This window comes from Podarcis cretensis (assembly GCF_951804945.1).
Source record: "Podarcis cretensis genome assembly, chromosome: 1".
NCBI lineage: Eukaryota > Metazoa > Chordata > Lepidosauria > Squamata > Lacertidae > Podarcis > Podarcis cretensis.
The window spans coordinates 18,942,918-18,961,632 of NC_137170.1; the positions used below are offsets into that span (position 1 = coordinate 18,942,918).

The 18,715-nt window shown below is 39.1% G+C and overlaps 1 protein-coding gene across 2 annotated transcripts in view; it reads left to right on the forward strand.

Annotated features, from left to right (window-relative positions):
• Positions 1-18,715, forward strand: part of SETD3 (SET domain containing 3, actin N3(tau)-histidine methyltransferase) — a 49,364-nt gene that overhangs the window by 9,580 nt on the left and 21,069 nt on the right. For both annotated transcript variants that reach the window (XM_079948633.1, XM_079948632.1), the window contains exons 2-6: positions 4,414-4,523; positions 4,831-4,923; positions 6,584-6,732; positions 7,256-7,328; positions 8,661-8,917. In XM_079948633.1, coding sequence (XP_079804759.1) covers positions 4,421-4,523; positions 4,831-4,923; positions 6,584-6,732; positions 7,256-7,328; positions 8,661-8,917 — 675 coding nt within the window. In that variant the 5' untranslated portion in view covers positions 4,414-4,420. The remainder of the gene's footprint in view (positions 1-4,413; positions 4,524-4,830; positions 4,924-6,583; positions 6,733-7,255; positions 7,329-8,660; positions 8,918-18,715) is intronic.

Below are 18,715 nucleotides of genomic sequence, written 5' to 3' on the forward strand. Positions count from 1 at the left end.
ATTAACTTAATTTGCTCATTTATTCATCTACTTTAAATATATACTCTTATAAAACTGCAGGTTATTACAATAATCCTGCCAGTGTTCTTATCTGTTTACAATTTATTTGTAAATATTCAATAAACCATTTCCATTCTTTTATAAAAAGTTTGTGATCTTGATTTCTTATTCTTCCAGTAAGTTTCACAATTTCTGCATATTCCAGAAGTTTTTTGTATCCATTCTTACTTTGCTGGGACTTCTGCTTCTTTCCATTTTGGGGCAAGTAGCATTCTTGCTGCTGTAGTAGCACAGAGATTCTTCACAAGTAGAATATGTGTTCATCCTCGTGTCTTTGAATGTGATCTGTTCCATAGTAGAACAGACTCCTTAGGGACTTTACTTTCTTGGAGCTTTCTAGGATTCTAAGACTGAGATTCTAAGCTTCTAAGACTGAGCCCACAAATAGGGCAAGAGTTTCTGATGCAGTCTGTTGTCAGTAGGCAGTTGCTTTGTGAAGGAAAGTAGCTTCACTGCTGTATCAGTTACATCAGCCCAAGTACTAATTTTGGGACATTGCAAAACATACCGACTGTTACTGGTGGCCTAAGTTCCTGGCTTTCTCTGCAGTAGTAGGGTACAAAGGTAACAAATGGTAACAGACCGTTAGACTTGGTGACTTTTAGCTACAAGAAATAAAATTGAAACCTCTGTGTTCAGTGGCAGTACACCTCTAATGATCAAATGCTGGGGTCGAGAAGGGAATGGGTTTTTTGTGACGTCTGCTTGTGACTTCTGAGGATTATCTAACAGGTCACAATTGAGTACTGAACTAGACTGGCATCTGGTCAAAAGTGAGGCAGCTGGAAGTGGAGCATGTTTCGCTAAAGAGCAAAAGAAGGGCTTTCACTGGCAGTTTCCTTGTTTCCCTAGCCCTCGTCTTGTTTCTGAGATTTTAAAGGATTATTCTGTATATTGTTCCCACAGTCATAAAAATGTCAGGATTCAAAGCATAACTTGTCCTAGCTCTCAGCAGTATTTGCAAAATAATATGTAACCTCATTTTCTGTTAAATGAACAATGACAATTTTGGAATGACATCTAATGATACCTGCCTAATTTGCCCAATGCAGATCTTGTGCAACATGGCTTAAGTTTCTTTTCTCCACCCCAGCCCTCTGTGCACCCCAAAGCATTCTTTGTAGAATCCTCTGGGGCAATATATTTCCCCAAGGTGGCTTCAAAGGGAGGACAGGAAGGAGAAGTCCTGTTGCACGAGTGGATCTTGCCCATTGAGTGTACTTTCAGATGACACCTTAATGACACCTTTTCTGCAGTGAAACTTGCTTTGCTTAGTTCTTACAAATGAGCTTGGACTGCTAAAAGCCAATTTGTAAAATTGTGATCTTATTTTGATCTTGTACTGAAATATGCTAGTTTGGATTTTGAAATAAGTTAGAATGTGTGGGAAAGAGTTGGAGATTTATTGGCTATATCTAGAGGATTTGGAATTTGTTGTTGATGATTGTCTTTATTTCCCCTAAAAAGATTTCATCTGACATCCACTTTGATACCGGTTTAATTTAGTCAATTCTAGAGGTTTTTTTCAAAGACAGGTATGCCTTTGGGTTCTTATAAATATTAGTTTGCAGCATGTACAGTATTCTGTTTTACTACAGTGAGCAAGGAGGACACGTTACAAAAGTATAGTTATGCATGAGGTGGGGGGAAAAGAATAGGTTCTCTTTCTCCTGATGTTTGAACCCTGGATCATCAAGTGAAACTAAATAGTGAGACATTCAGGGCAGACAAAAGGAAATACTTCTTCAAACTGCATAGTTAAACCATGGAGTTTGCTAATGTGGTAGTGACCACCAACATGGACAGCTTTAAAAGGGAAATAATCTTTATCTTCCAATGGACACTAATTGGACACAACCCTTTATGAGCAAATATTATTTTATACTACAAAAAGAAAATTTAACAGTTTCAGAATAGGAAACTTGATATAAATCACTTATTATAATTCATTTAACTCCATTAAGTGTAAGTGCCTGGGACCCCTGGAATCTCACACCGCTTAGAGATTGGGATGGCATGCAACAATACCTTTTAATGTTTCAATATTTTAATGTTGTAATTTTTAATTTTGTTTTTAAGTTGTAATCATTTAACTTGTTTTTATTATTGCTTGTAAGCCGCTCTGAGCCTGGCCTTGGCTGGGGAGGGCAGGGTATAAATAAAAATTATTATTATTATTATTATTTAAATCTAGGTGCTTTAAATCAGTCAATTTTGTTAAACTTCTTTGCATTGCACCAAAGAAAATTATCTCTTCCTTTTTTCTGTGTTATAGAAGTGACCACTGTATCACAGTGAACTCAAATAGTTCTGAGATTCCTGTTAGAGGATAGTATTTCACTGTGCAGAAATTTCTTGTACTTTTGATTTAAATTATAGCAACAGCAGTTGGGAGTTGTTGGCATTTTAAAAAGCAACTCGCCAGAAGTGTGATGACACAATTCATTTTTAGACTTCAGGTGTCTTGGCAGAACTTCCATGCTGTAGTGTAACTTATCCTAAGTACATGTAAATGCAATAATCACATCCTTTCCCTGTTGATCCTGGCTCCATTTGTTTCTCTCAGCTCTGTTGTCTGTCTGGTATCCTAGATTGTAAAACCCTCAGGGTACGGATCTGTTCTGTCATTATTTGTGGATAGTGCTGCAGAAATGATACTGTGTGTATAGTGTTAAAATACTGTTGTGAGTTTGCAGCAGATAGGCTGTATGCCCTGAGCCCTCCTTCCAATTCCTGGATCCAGCATGGATTCAGTTGCTGGAATAGCCAGACCATCCTGGTAATGGCCCACAAAGGGAGTGGCTCTGTGCCAGAGGGCAAAGGGTTAGACCTCCCCTCCCTCAATTGTCTGTTAGAAAGACAAAAGTCCAGTGAGAGAGAGAGGCCTGATTTCCGCTGCAATCCAAGGCTGTGGCTATGAGAGAAGCAGGACTTACTTGGGAGGTTAATGCTGTGAACCTCTCCATCATAGGCTCAGGTTGCGTATATGTGTAAATTAAGCAGATATCATAAAGACTCAACAGTCTCTAAAGTGTCTCATTCCAAAAGACAAACCCCGGGTAAGTGCCTGGGACCCCTGAAATCTCACACCGCTTGGAGATTGGGATGGCATGCAACAATACCTTAAATGTGTTTATGGGCATGTTTTAAATAAGAAATCTGATAAAAGTTAGCTAGAAATTCTTAGACTTGGTTATGTGATAGAGATCTTCTCCTTATTCATTCTGATAAGGTTTCTGGAATATTTAAGTTTGCACCAATTAATAGATTGTGCAGCCGTTGAGTCCTAAAGCATTCTGTTGAGAGCAACATGTTTGCAGAGTTTTCCTAATCCTATTAATCTAACTTTAGGGTTACATGGTGTTAAGGTTGCAAAATCATGCACTAATGAACTTATTTATTGCAAAGTGAGTGCCTTCTGAATGAAAGTATTGGGTGCACATTTTTTTGTTTAAAACTGCGTGGGAAGGAAGAAATATGGTGGAACAGAAATATGGTGGAACAGAAGTTCAAAGCCGAACACAACATGAGATCTTTGCCAACAAGAGTTAAGAGTGGGAGATGAGTTAAACTCTTGCTGCCACTGTTCTTGCATGCTATTTGGTGCCAAGTTCATTGGATCCTCTATATTTGGAAATGCGACTTTGCTGCATGTACCAAGCATATTCATCAGCACTTGACAGTTTCTCCCTTGGAGAAAATTTCTGTGGTTTTCCAGAAATTTATGTTTTTGATATATTAAAACCAGCTAGCAGAGAAAAACATTTTAAGAACTGGCACTGGCTGTTTGCACAGGTAGGCACTACTTAACCTTGTTAAACAAACCAGCCCTCATCAAAATAAATGAAAGAGGAAGCAAGTCAGCTGTTCTTTTTTGATAGGTTCTAAATAAAACATTTTATTGCAGCTAGGATCAAATCCAATTTATTGAGCATTTTAAAATGTGTATATTTTTATAAATGTATACATACATTTATGCTAACTTGACTTACATGGTACCAGTGTTTTTAGTTATACATGGGAATGCTTTTCTTATACACTTGAGTAACAGAACTCGTTTAACTGGATGGTATACAAAAGTAGTGGCACCTAAGTTCTTTGAGCAGAACAGACTTCCATTCATGCAATCTGCTCCATAGGTTTGGAGGACCTTCCTAAACAGATCTGGGAGCGGAAGCTCACAGGTATAATTTTTTACAGCGTATCAGGTGTTTTCTTTCAAGCCTTTCAGATATTTGCTCATCTTCACCTCCCCAGCATTCAATATATTTGAATCTATGGTAAAAATAGAAAGAAAGAGAACATAAGTAGTAAAAGAAACTCTTTGCTTATTTAACTACTGTTCTCTTTTAGTTGGAAGATGGGGAAGAAAAGCAGAGTGAAAACTCAGAAGTCAGGCACTGGAGCCACGGCAGCAGTCTCTCCAAAAGAAATGTTGAATCTAATTAGTGAATTATTACAAAGTAAGTATGTTGTACCATAGTTGTAGCAAAGGGGATGATCTCTATAAGTTCATGTGGAAAATAGGCAGGATTGAATTTTTTTCTATTCAGTATTTAAATTAGGAAAGGAAAGTCTATCCAGGCTCTAGCCCCTCTATTCCTGTAAAATATTCAGGGCTTCAGTGAACATATGTTTTTAGTATTGAAGTTCAAATGGAAGTTATGAAATTGAACATATAAATCCATTTATGATACTCTCTTGATGTTAAGGAGAGGAGAAAAGTTAAATTTCAGTGAGCAATAATTTTTTGTTTGTTTATCTTTCCAGAATGTAGCAGTCCAACTCCAGGTCCTGGAAAGGAGTGGGAAGAGTATCAACAGATCCGAGCTCTTGTTGAGAGAATCCGTAAAAAACAGAAAGGTAAACAAGAAATGGCTTTTCTAATTGCTTGTGGTCAGAAGTAATTTTGGCACTGAGTTTTGCTGCCTTCTGTCTTTTAAAAAAGACTCTAATTAAATTCCAAGCACACTCTGAGTCACAAATATTTCTTATTTTAGTATTCTCAAAAAGACTGAGCTTTCATTCCTTTGCAAAAGTGTTGAACAGAGACTAGTCTGTATTGTAGAGTGGAGCAGAGCACCTGAGTGTTGAACTTTCAGGGACCACTTCAAGTATTATAAATATTTAGTTGTGAAGCATGTTTGTTTAGTTGCTAAATGCTTTTTATTTGTAAGCATTCCCCTTATTTAAAACAAAATAGCTGGTCTTTCATCAGTCATTACATTCTTTGTGTGTGTGCTGACACCACAACTGCTATTTTTGCAGTGTCTGCAATGATAATTTGTATTGGATGATTCATTAGTCACATTTAACCTGGTAGGTTATGTTTGCGTAACATCTTAAAACAAGTGAAAAGATATTTCCTGTTAAGATTATTGTTAATGCTTGAATAGATACCAAAAATTGGGCAGTCCCATTTGCAAGTGACCACCATAGGGAACTCAGCACTTTGTTTCTAGAAACAATCCTTTTGTTTATGCTTTTTTCTTCCCCTTTATTTGTGGCATCACAGTAAAAATGTGAGTTTAATTATTGAATTGCACATGTGGGCTGTATGTGCTTTTATTCTACATGGTAAAAAGAAAATCTGTCTTAGCCTGAGCTCCACATGCATATTAACTTTTTAAAATAAAAAAGGTAGAAAATCTAAAAGTGCTGCTGTAGACACTTCCTCGTTCACATTTATACAATAAAGTATTTTCCTCATGTTTTAAAACATTGCAGTACAATAATGTTAAGAAACAGTTCATTGACCTTGTTAGGAATGTTTAACCTTTTATATCTCTAGCTACAGTAAATAATTCTGCCATTTCTAACTCTTCTCACTCTGATGGAATTCTACAGTTTTACCACTTCTCCTGTTCGTCCTAGCTTGTGAGACTTATCCTACGCCTACTTGGAGAAAGATCTGTAGGTTCATAATGATTCCAAGGAGAACTTCATTAAAGTGAATCCTCCCTAAATATAAGGCAAATTAAGATAATGTAATCTGTGGTCAAGAAAAACAAAGGAATTGTGCCAAATAGCTTTTCATAAGCATGTGACTTGACTGGCAGAATATGTGGTGTTTTCGCTGAGGAATTTGGGAGTTGCTTGAGCTCACTTTTTATTGACATGTTGTCTTTCACTCTGAGAATTAAAGCCTTGGTTGACCAAATTGAATTGAATTGATTGTACAGCCGTACCTTGGAAGTTGAACAGCTTAGTTCCCGAACGTTTTGGCTCCCGAACGTCGCAAACCCAGAAGTGACTATTCCGGTTTGCGAACTATTTTTGGAAGACAACGAGACTTCTGCAGCTTCTGATTGGCTGCAGGAGCTTCTTGCAGCCAATCAGAAGCCGTGCTTTGGTTTGCGAACATTTTAAGTTGAACAGACTTCCGGAATGGATTCCGTTCAACTTCCAAGGTACAACTGTATTTTAAAAGCTGCTATGAATGCTTCCTAAACGTTTTTAATAACTGTGTTAATTAGTACTGGTGACTCATTGTGTTTTTCTCTGCTGCTAAATATGTACATAGGTTTGTCTGTCGTATTTGATGGGAAAAGAGAAGATTATTTCACTGAACTAATTAACTGGGCCAGAGAGAATGGTGCATCTACCGAGGGCTTTGAAGTGGCTAACTTTGGTGAAGAGGGTTTTGGTTTGAAAGCTACGAGAGAGATAAAAGTGAGTATAGGATGGCATTGGAAGGTACACTGGGGGCATTTAAAGATCACTCAACCAGTCCCCAGTGTTTGAAATACTAAATTGGCAGAAGACTAGATCTTTTGAAATTTAGTACAGGTGTTGAGCTTGTCCAAATCATGGTCCTAATGCAGAGATCCTCATGTGGAATAGCAGGATCCTCCATCTTCCAGAAGACAGTGATGTTACAATATCTCAGTGTGCTAATATGTCCCTTGTGAAAGAAAATGTTAGGTATAAATGGCCTGTCTCCCCATCCTCCTCCAATTAGTGATGCAACCATTGCACAAGCACATATAGTGCAGAGGCTTAATGGTCACAGAGTATAATAATAGTGCTTGCACCAGGTGTTGCCCAGCATCTTTCACAGGTGCAAGACTTGGACTTAGGTTGTACACTGTGCCACTGTGCTTCCACTAGCAGAATGGCTGTTTTGCAATTTGTTACCATCCTGTATGTTTATCAGATCTGTATGATATTGTGAACTTTCCCTGTGTTTTTCTAGGCAGAAGAGCTTTTTCTCTGGGTTCCCAGAAAATTGTTGATGACTGTTGAATCAGCGAAAAATTCAGTTTTGGGTAAGAGAAGATTTTGAATGCGTTTGCAGATGTGCAAAGGGTGTGTTGATGGAAAGTTCTCCACTAGCATAAAGATGAAAATTGACAGTTAGAATTGTCTAGTGGGCTTATTACAATGCTTGAACAAGGTATCATATTTATTATTATTTATTGAACTGGGGTGTATGGGGAGGGGTAGTACCTCTGGTGGGGGACACCATACTTCTTCTGGGGTAGTTTGTCTACCTTTGGTCCCTACCATGCTCTCAACTGTGGCTTCTAGAAGCTGTTGGCATGCAGCAGCGGCCACAGCCCGGGAACAGCTTTGAGTGGCTGGCTAAACCATGTACTGGTAGCCGATGGGTCTCAAACCCTCAGTGAGTTTAGGTACAGTGGTGCCCCGCAAGACAAATGCCTCGCAAGACGAAAAACCCGCTAGACGAAAGGGTTTTCCGTTTTCGAGGCGCTTCGCAAGACGAATTTCCCTATGGGCTTGCTTCGCAAGACGAAAACGTCTTGCGATTTTTTTCCGCTTCCCCCCACCTTTTTCTAAGCCGCTAATAGCCGCTTTGCCGCTAATAGCGCTAATCCGCTAAGCCACTAATAGGGTTGCTTCGCAAGACGAAAAAACCGCTAGACGAAGAGACTCGCGGAACGGATTCTTTTCGTCTTGCGAGGCACCACTGTATTCCCTTGCATGCAAAGACAGGCTCTGGCAGATTGAGTGAAGAGTCCAACAGTCAAGAAGATGTTTCCTGCACGTGAGGGGCAAATGGGTCTCGTCAACCTAGGAAGGTAGCCCATCTAGCAGAAAGAAAACTCTGGTCCTAAACCTCTGCTGCCTTGTGGGATATCTTCAGGAGAGGAGAGGTCTAAGGAGTAAACCCTCAACAAATATGGAGTGGAGTCCCTAAGATGGTTGGATGGCACCTTGTACGCCTCCTTCTGACAAACTCCTGCTGCCAAGCTGGTGCCAAATGTATTGCTCTGCTTTCTTTTCTCAGCAAGGCCAAGAGGGGTGTCTTGTTATCTGAGCTGCCCAGGACCTTCATACACACTGCCCAGGCTTGCGCTCCAGGGAGGTCACTTCAGTACTGCTAACACAGCGGTTTGGTTTCACCTCTGGAAGCGCGCTCTGTTGTCTCTTGAGACAGATGGATGCCAACTAATTTATTGAAATTACCATTTTTAGATCAGTTTAAAGGTTATAGGAAAGTCTATCATAGGAAGTAAACAAAATTCATGTTATTGCAAGACATACTTATTTTGTTAAAGTTTTCTTTCTTAAAAAAATCACTTAATATGCACTTAGGAATCCTGTTAGGGGGACTAAAATTTCTTTTCCTTTTTTAGGATCCTTGTATTCTCAAGACCGAATTCTCCAAGCCATGGGCAACATCACGCTAGCATTCCACCTTCTTTGTGAACGCTGCAATCCTAGTTCTTTCTGGCTGCCTTACATCCAAACTCTCCCAAGTGAATACAATACTCCTCTTTACTTTGAAGAAGATGAGGTTCAATATCTTCAGTCAACTCAGGCCATACATGACGTTTTCAGCCAATATAAAAATACTGCTCGACAGTATGCCTATTTCTACAAAGTTATTCAGGTAAGAGCCTGGAACAGACACTTCATTATATGAGGACCATAGTAAAGTAGAACTCTGACATTTTTAAAAGGCTTGTTAAGTGGCCTAAAGTTCTAAATACCACAGTACCAATGCTAACCTGATTACTTTTTTTACCATTGCTTATACTAGCAGAATACTGTTGCTATGATAGTTGTGTGTGGAGGTAGTGGTTATATATGGAAGGACTTCTGATAGAAGTGCAGTACATCGTCTTGCTCTGAGTGCACACATGCGACATACATTTTGGGATAGCTATCTAGTGTTATTGGAAGAGGGTAGATTTTGCCGCCATCAGTCAGCAGTGTCCCAAGTGCACCATTTTATTTTCTCTATAGTGGAGACCTGATTAATACTACTTTTTGCCCCTGGTGTGTCTAGCCTTTAGATGTCTGCATAAACCTATCCTGGGTTGTTGTGATGGAATTTTGAGAATCACTCAAAATGTGCTATATCTGTTTCCTGCAGAAGATACTTTGTAGTGAATGGGAAGGGCTTCATTTTCTTTCGTTCACATATGCAAAATGATCCGAAAATGATTGTGATCATCTGGCATACACTTATGAAATTTTGTGTTCATTTTTAGTGAAAAATCTTTAGCCTGTAAGGTTGCTGATGTACTTCAGATGATATAGAATGTAATGGCAATAATTTAGTTGTTTGCAGAGCTCATTCATTCTCATGTATGACTCTTCATTTGTAGCCTTCTCCCTGCTCCCCGCCCCCCGAATATATACCTAATTCCTTTGGGTAACATATATCTTTCCTCTTAAGGAAGTACTGTAGCTCAGTGGTAGACCACATGAATTCACATGCAAAAGATCCCAAGTTCAATCCTGGGCATCTCCAGCTGGATCTGGGCAGGACTCCTGTGTGAATTCTGAAGAGCCACTAGCAATCACTATAGACAATATTGAGCTCTATGGAATAGTGATCTGGCTCTGTGTAAGGCAGCTTTCAGTGTTCCCCTCCTTATTTTACTGTTCTTTTATGACGAGTATGCTCATGCTTATGATCTTAAAAGTGCTTTACTTCAGTAGTAAAATACTTCACTTGTGTATCTCCTGTCCTGTCATCTTAGTTAGTAAACTGAGTTAGCCATTTAGACACTACAAGAATTGAGTAAATTTTCTGCTGGAGTAAACTATGGCCTTTTAAAACCATGATAAAAAGGCAACAAAACCCAGACACCATATAATTTTACTTCATGCAGTCTAAACACAACCAGTATCTCGCTATCTAGATTTTTATCACCCCTGTAGCTCTCTTCTGTATCTTTTTTTCAAGGTAACCAAATTCGTAATGAACTGTGGAGTCCCATTTTTATACAAACTGTACCAGATAATATCTTCAAAGTACTAAGTAGTGTTGTTGCTTCTTAACTCTTTGAAGTGGTTGGGGTTCAAAGAGGGTACATGAATGAGCAGGAAAGAACTATAGGCTCAGTCTCAGAGCTTTGCTCACTTTCTCTCTTTTTTGCTGTAGTTGCTTTTTTGCTCTGTAGAAGAGGCAGACAATCACTTAGTTTTAGAGGCATGAAAACAGCTACATCATAGAGTAAGCAACCCTTTGGCTGCAGGTAAAGTTCTCTCCTGTGTGTTCACGTGTTGACTTTCATTCCTGACCATAGTTCCTATAGTCATAATCCTATTTCAGAATCTACACCCCAGTATTCACACTGATGTGTAGATCATTGATTCCGAAACTGTGGTCCATGAATTGCATTTGAGTGGTCTGCAGTATACCCGCATTAAATATTCATCTTGTATTTTTATTGTTTCTTTATTTCTATTTTACTTTATTGTATTGTATTTTAATTTGCAAATTTTAATTAAAAAAAAAAAAGAAATAAAGAAGCAATAAAAATACAGTTAAAAATCATTCATCTAGTATAGGACATTACAGTTGCTACAACAGGCAGAAAAATCATTGAGTTTTTAAATCAACAGTTTTTAAGTAGCCTGTAGAGTGGGAAGTTTGGGAACTACTGGGTAGGTAATCTAGATAGAAAAACAGCTTTGTAGTGGCCTACCTGCCAGCTCCCTGGGCAAAAGTATCACAGCTACTGCTGTGAAACCATTGCATCAGGAGCTCATCTGGGGCTGAGTGCCTCTGCACAGTAGTACTATTGATCCATAGCTCCTTCTTCCTTGACAGCTCTGTAGAGCTGACAAGCTAGTGGACTCTTTTGAGGAGGCAGGTTTGTGGGGGAGGAGAGAACATTTTCAGTTCTAAAAATGGCATTTGTTTCTTGTAACACAGCATCGCCTGTTCTCAATCTGTATACATTTTCCTTATGAGTGTTTCTTTCTTAGACCTATGTCTTACCCTTGTCACACATAGCATTTCATAGCCACAGATGTAATGTAGCTGCCTATGAGTAATCAAGGCATTATATTGTTAACACTATGGAAAAAGTGTCATTCAGGTAAAGTGTACTGGCAGAACATCTTCTCAGACATCATTTTGTGGCTCCTTAAAAACCAGGCAAAGATTTCTTAGGTAGTTATTCAGCCTTCATCAATCCTTTATTGCACAGAAATGTTTCCAATATACAGATGGGTGTACCATGCAGCAGCGTGTTTCAGCCATCAATGTTTAATGGAACAAAATCTCTGCTGAAACATAATCTACTTCCTGCCTGTCTTTATTGAATCGTAATATCTATTTACAATTATTTAGAATGTTTTTTTAATATTTTAAAATTAAAGTTTTGTACTTAATGTTGTCATAAAAGCCACTTCGAAAGGTAGGCTAGACAAAATAGTCCCAGTTTGCCTTTAAAGCTATGTGAGTGGTTTTGTTTTGTTTTTTACAGAGGATATGAAAAATATCAACACTAGGTTTCCATAGTACTGAGTAAATCTGTTATTTCATTTCAAGAGCTATGTTTATACAAAAACTGCCTTGTTTCTTTGCTTCAGGAGTCTAGGTTGCTCTAAAGTTGTAATAGTACCACTAGGTGGTATTTATAATTTGGGGAGTTCAAACCATGTCTGGACAATTCTTAAAAGGTTAAAAAGGTAAAGGAATCCTGGACAGTTAAGTCCAGTCAAAGGCGACTATGGGGTTGCGGCGCTCATCTCACTTCCAGGCCAAGGGAGGCAGTGTTTGTCCACAGACAGCTTTCCGGGTCATGTGGCCAGCATGACTAAACTGCTTTTGGCGCAACGGAACACCGTGACGGAAATCAGAGCGCACAGAAATGCCTTTTACCTTCCCGCCACAGCAGTACCTATTTATCTGCTTGCATTGGCATGCTTTCAAACTGCTAGGTTGGCAGGAGCTGGGACAGAGCAACGGGACCTGACCCTGCCGCGGGGATTCAAACCGCCGACCTTCTGATCGGCAGGCCCAAGAGGCTCAGTGGTTTAGACTACAGCGCCACCTGCGTCCCTATGGACATTGTATGAAGGGTTAGATTTAGATTTCTTCTATTGGGAACAGAAGGTACTATATTAATGAGATGCAAATGTCACAGATAAGCTCCAGCATTATTATTTTTAAAAACTGGCAACGCTAGGCATCTAACACTGCTTTAACTGATAGGCTAGCCAATCTTCATGCCTGCCATATGTTACCCTAGTGCAAAGTTAGTAAAGTTTACCGCTAAATGGCATGATAGCTAGTTTATAATTTACATGTACTACTGACATTCAAGAGGACAGAGGTGTGATCATCATCTTGCCAGAATTTCCAAGTGAGAGATGTACTTGGGAGGAATAATGGGGTGTCTGTATGTTCTTTAAGAGGGACCTGTTAAAATGCATATTGCACCTAAAGTCATGTGGTTCAACTCTTCTTATGCTCATGCTCTTATGGCCTGGCTGCTGTTGCATCATTTAAAAAAACAACCCCAATCTACTAACCTCTTACCCATATGAGATTCAGTCATATACCAGTCCCTATAATAGTGAACTCAGGTGGTGTGTGCTGAGAGAGATGTGGCCACTGAGAAACAATAAAGAAGTATCAGCAGAGTCTGAAGAATGCTGAGATTTGTTGAAATACTAACAATATTTTTATAGCCTAAGGGAACGAAACACAAACAGTCCAGTGATGACAGAGCATGCTGGAAAGGAAAGACATTAAAGCAGGTTTGGGTAGAGATGGTCTGCTGGAAGAGAGCATGGCTAGCTGGCTGGAGCATTTTGTGGCAGCTAAGGGATAGAGCTACTAATTAGGAAGTCCGTGATTTGAATCTGATCTCTGTCATTAGCTCACTAGTTGATCCTTAGGTAAGCCATTCTTTCCTACCTCTCCCGTGCCCCCCCCAAACCCCCCCAAGCCACCTGTAGATTTGGAATAATACTGATTTATCTTACAGGGCCGTTGTAAGGATTGTAATTAGATATGCACATAAAGCATTTCAAACACCTGAAAGTGCTTTACAGATTTCAAGCATTGTTGTTGCTGTCTAATGAATTGTGCCATATCTCGTTGGAAAGCCAAGGGGTTGTATGAGAGGCAACTAGAACTACTTTTAAAAAATGCATCCTTTTCATCAGCTGGCAAATAAATACATGGTATCTTATCTCCTCCTGTTCTCACAAAGACCTTGTGATAATGACTGAAAAAAGAAAAACTAAAAATGCAGAATCAAGCATAGGACAAAATCATCACAGAAAACAGGTATGAAATCAGTGGCATAGTTGAGTTTCAAGGCTGACCTGAGTCCAAGTTCAGCACTCTTTCCTGCACCACGGTGGCTTTTTGCTTAGTTTCTTTAACAAGTAAAGTGGTGGCATTTTGAGGTATTCTTTTGAGATGTGTTATGTTCATTTGGTAGCCAGTAATTGCTTCTTCATGGGAGCAGAGGGGAGGTTTAGAAGAGGGCAGTTTTCAGCTGAGCTCTACCTTTCTCTAAGTAGTCTGGATGTTCATGAAGATGGCAGAGACTTCTTCCTTTTACAGTTGCTCCCAGCTGAATATTAGTCTGGTTTGACAACTAAACACAGGTGCAACGCTGGCCTGCCAGAAATAGCCCATTGCTCCAGGCAAAGGACTCCACTGACACCATTGAAATGTATGCAATTTGATACTTAAAATGTGAACGGAGGTAGGTGACTGGATCTCTTAAGATTGCACTTCAAGAAAAAGAAAGGGTTTGGGGCTTAGATGTTCAAGTTACTTCAGGAGGGGTTTTCAGTTTGTTCTAATATGTCCATTTACTTGCGTGTGTTACTACCATTAGCATGTTATGGGCACTGAATGTGCACAGCGGAGTGAACAGAATCTGTTATGTTTATTGCATAATGCTGGATTCTCTATGCACTGAAATGTGGTGTAATAAGCACAAGAGGGAGCCATATCGTTTTACATTCAGAGTGAGATTCCTTGTTCCTTGAAGATCTATAATTTAGTTTGCCTTTGTAAATGAATATGCAGTGGTTTTCTGTTTTAACTTTTTCCCCAGCTTCCCAAGGGGCATGGCTGCAGCCTTCTGTCAAGGGGAATTGGTCCATAGATTATTGCAGAGCAGTGCTCTTTAGCTCATAAAACATAGGCAGCAGTACTTTCCCAGCTGAACCCCCTTTTCTGCCAGATTGGGAAATGAGAGAGGGAGAAAAAAAGTGAATGATGAAAGCTTTTCATTCACCTTCTTAGTAACAAAAACATTTCAACGTAAGTATTGCTTTCAAAACTGTATTATGTCTCTACTGCCAAAATAACACCCCTAGAAAACGAATATTCCTCAGTCTTCAGTATAATTTGAATTGCTTCCAGGGGGAAAAGAGCCACAAAAGGGTTAGGAAATTTGTCAGGGGCGTTAACCATTCTTTAATTTCTCCATATTGATCATTTCACAACAGTTTTCCAGTGTTTCAAAGCTACTTTTCTAAAAGTTCTACGGACGGGGAAAGGTGAAACCATCATACAGTTAACACATCTGCCTGTTGTCTATTGCTTTTGCACAGTTAAGGACTAGGAGTGTATTTCCCTATATTCATCCCTACAGGCAAAGTGCTACAGTGGCAAGGCCAGAATGCAGTCCAGACAGCTGCTTCCTCCTCGATCTGCATGCCAGTGGAGAGGTACCCACTCCTGAGTGCAGTTGCCAAGTCAGCAAAAGGATCCCCCTGAGATGCTCTCTTTACAGAGAGGCCTTTTTACAGTAGAAAATATGTAGCACGGTATATTGGCCCAGATACTTCCTTATGGACTGGTGGCGGAGCAACATGTATTAGAGAATCAGTGGAGCACAGCAATCTCTGGATATAAACTATACAGGAAGGACATACTGGAGGTGGTATTGCTCTGGAAGTTAAATAGGGCATTGACTCCAGCAAGCTAGAAATCCCCAAAGGGACAGAATCGTTGTGGGTGATGATTTCTGGTCCCGGTAGTATTTTAGTACGTACTGGGGACACACTATCGTTTCCCGATGAAAATGTTTGGGAAGATCTAGAGATGAAGAATGAAATCAAGCAAGCATCCAGAAGAGGAAATGTTGTAATTTAATTAATTAATTATTGTGTAACTTACACTCTAGAGGTATCACATTATATAGTCCCTATATCAGGTGATTTACAAATGGGGGGGGGGAACACTCATAAAGGGACTTCACAATTTAGCAGAAAGGCATAGAGGAAAAAGAGTTCATAATGCCTGCAGAAGAGATTAGTAATTAAAGGGGGAAAGAGGGTTGAGCAGCGGGGTGAGGATGAAGTTGGTTTGAATATAGACAAAGAAGTAGCAAGGTAATTCCAAAGATAAGAATCAATAACAATGTTGTTTTAGAAAAGAGGCATGTATCAAAAGAATGAAGAGATGAAATATAAAGTGAGGCAAGTGATTAAAAGTTGAATTTTAAAGTGTGAAATTAAGTGGAATCCAGTGAAGTTGACAAAGCCAAAGCAGGGACATTGTGGAAGTGATGAAAACAGAAAATGGGACTTGACTCAGCATTCGTAAGAGAAGCAAGATGTAGATTAAGGAAGGCCAGTGAGAAGAACATAATCAAGATGAGAAATAATAACAGATTGAAAAGTGTTTTAGTAGTGCTATATGGAAGAAAGGAATTAATCTTAGAAATATTGAGGTCATGAAAAAAGATCTGGCAAGGTCACAGATATGGGAGGAAAAGGATTAAGTGGAATCAAAAGCAATACCTAGATTATAAGTGTTATAGAAGAATAGCAATACTAGTTAAGAGGGGGAGAACAATGCAAAGAAAAGATTTGGCAAGACCAAATTCTTAAGATTTAGTTTGAAAAGACAAAATTGTAATTGTCGACATAAAAATGATAGGAGAGATCATAAAGAATGTGATGAGTCGGGGCCTCAATACAGATCCCTGCAAGAGACTAACAAAATGAGGGAAAATTTGTGAGAAGGAACCATTATAAGACATTTTGAAATAATAATTAGATGAATATTGAGAGAACCAAGTGAGGGCAGAAACTCTGGATAGAGACAGGAGAAGAATGGAATTATTATCAAGGGCTGAAGACACACAGGCCCTACTTTCCGAACACAATGCGCTCCCAGGAAATTGTTCGTTAGGCGAGTGTTTGCACAATGAGCTGATGATTTCCATTATTTCCTATGGGAACATTTCTAATCCATGATTTGTCTGATCCCTCTCCCTCCCTCCGTGCTTTCTGCCTGAAACAGCTGGTTTCAACCAGCACAACACAAACAAGTAAGGAAGTGGGCAACCTTCTGATATTTGAATCAGCCATTTGTGTAGCAAGGTTGGGTTATAATTCTTTGTGTTTGGATAACTGAGATTTTGAATAACGAGCGTTCCAGTAGAGGGATCTGCATGTGCCATCCGCAGTACAGAACTAGCATATTCTATATTGCAAGGTGAGGATCCCTGCTAGGCAGCCTGAAGCACATAGCAGAGTGTGTCCCTTTGCCACACTGTCACCCAGGATTTGGATACTAATATTTTCAAGATAAATAGAAACCAATTCACTAAGTCCCTTTTCTGTAACAGTGGGAAATTTGGGAGGCTGAGTGAGAACTTCCCATTTTGAAAATCATAAACTTCTCATTTGGGAAACCGTTATCTCCTGTATTTTGGACCCTGCTTGCCAACATAACTACTTTTAATTTATTTCTGCTTCTCTGAATGGCTTACGATCCCATTAAAATAGTCTCCCCAAACACTTTGTCTGAAAACGCTGTGCTTCAAAACCATATATGCCAATATTAGATGAAATTGTTTCTGCACATTTTTAAGCCGCACTTGGGAGAAATATTATGTTGGCTAGAAAATACAGAGGTCTATGGAGACTCTTGCTTTAGAAGATGAGGTTTCTAACCCTTCTCCTGTCCACAAATTCAGAAGAGCAGTTGATTCTGCAGCTATAATAGTACAACCGCTTATTTTCCTCATATCAAGTTGCACTTCCACAGAGCAACTGCCTCCATCCCCAGGGATGTTATCTGTGCTTTGGGACTCCATGCCTCAACAGTTAATCATACTTTTTCACTGATACATAGGCCTTATTGTTAGGATTTAATACTTTTTTTTCTTGATGTAACTGCAGTTATGAACGTTCAATAAAATCAAAGCACAGTAGAAAGCTGGTGTATCTAGAGTGAAATACTCAAAGGAGATATATATTCTAAGCACTGTTAAACTATTTAAGGGACTTATCTTGGTGGAAATTAGTAATTTAACTAAATTAGAAAATGGATTATCTTATACACTCTTAGAGTCTTGTGATATGTCTCAGTGTAGGAGGCTGGAATGTTTCTGAAGTGAAACTTATAAAATGCTTCTTTCTGTGTTCGCTGTGATAAAACTTAAGCATAATTGCTTCCCTCTGTTCACATCTCTGAGTGCTGTCCAATAATTGCTGCACTAGCCAAAGTAATCCTAAGTCATTTGAAAGTCCTAACATACTGCTCTCTCTTGTACGCACTGCTCTTGCCATGTAGAAAGGGTTCAGCTAACCACCATTATATCAGGTAATTTCAGTGGACTGGTGAAAATAGCTTTTGTTTAGAACACGAAGAGTTTTTGTGTTTTCACTAAGCTTTCAGTGAAAATACTACCTAGAGATTTTTAAAATATTAAGTGGTTTATAAATGCAGACAAACAAACAAATAGCTGCTAAATAAGACTCTGATTGGCATACTGACTGGTAGTGCCTAAAAATTACTGAACAGTCTGGCCATTAAAATGAATGTTACATTGTAAAGGCTATAGGTATTGAATTATTGATTATATGATTATACTGAATACTATATTAAATGCCAATTTATAAGCCTTCATAGAATCAGATTTGCAGAGACCCCTAGGGTCACCAAGTCCAGCTCCCTGCAATGTGGGAATCACAAGTAACAAATCCCAGACAGATGGCCATACAACCTCTGCTTAAAAACCTCCAGTGAAGGACAGGCCACCACCTTCCAAGGTAGTTCAAAGTTGTTTGTTATTATTAATTACCCATCCTTCACCCTAAGGTCCCAGGGCTTAAAACAATTTAAAATACAACACTGAGAACAGTTTTAAAACTTAAAAAAACACAATTTATGTAAGAACATAAGAGCCCAGCATCCTGTTTGACACAATAGTCAACCAACAGCTTCCTTTGGGAAGTCCCCCAGCAATTGGTATTCAGCGACATGGTGCCCCTAGCCCTGGAAGTGGTACTATATACCCATCATGTGCAAGTTCCATTGTTGTTTGCTTCAAGTAAATATGCATAGAATCAGACCATTAGTAACTTTGATTCACCACATTATTAAATAGAAAACATTTAAATCTGTGCTTTATTCTAATTAATTGTAATTAGTGGGACTTTAAAATTCATAACTCTG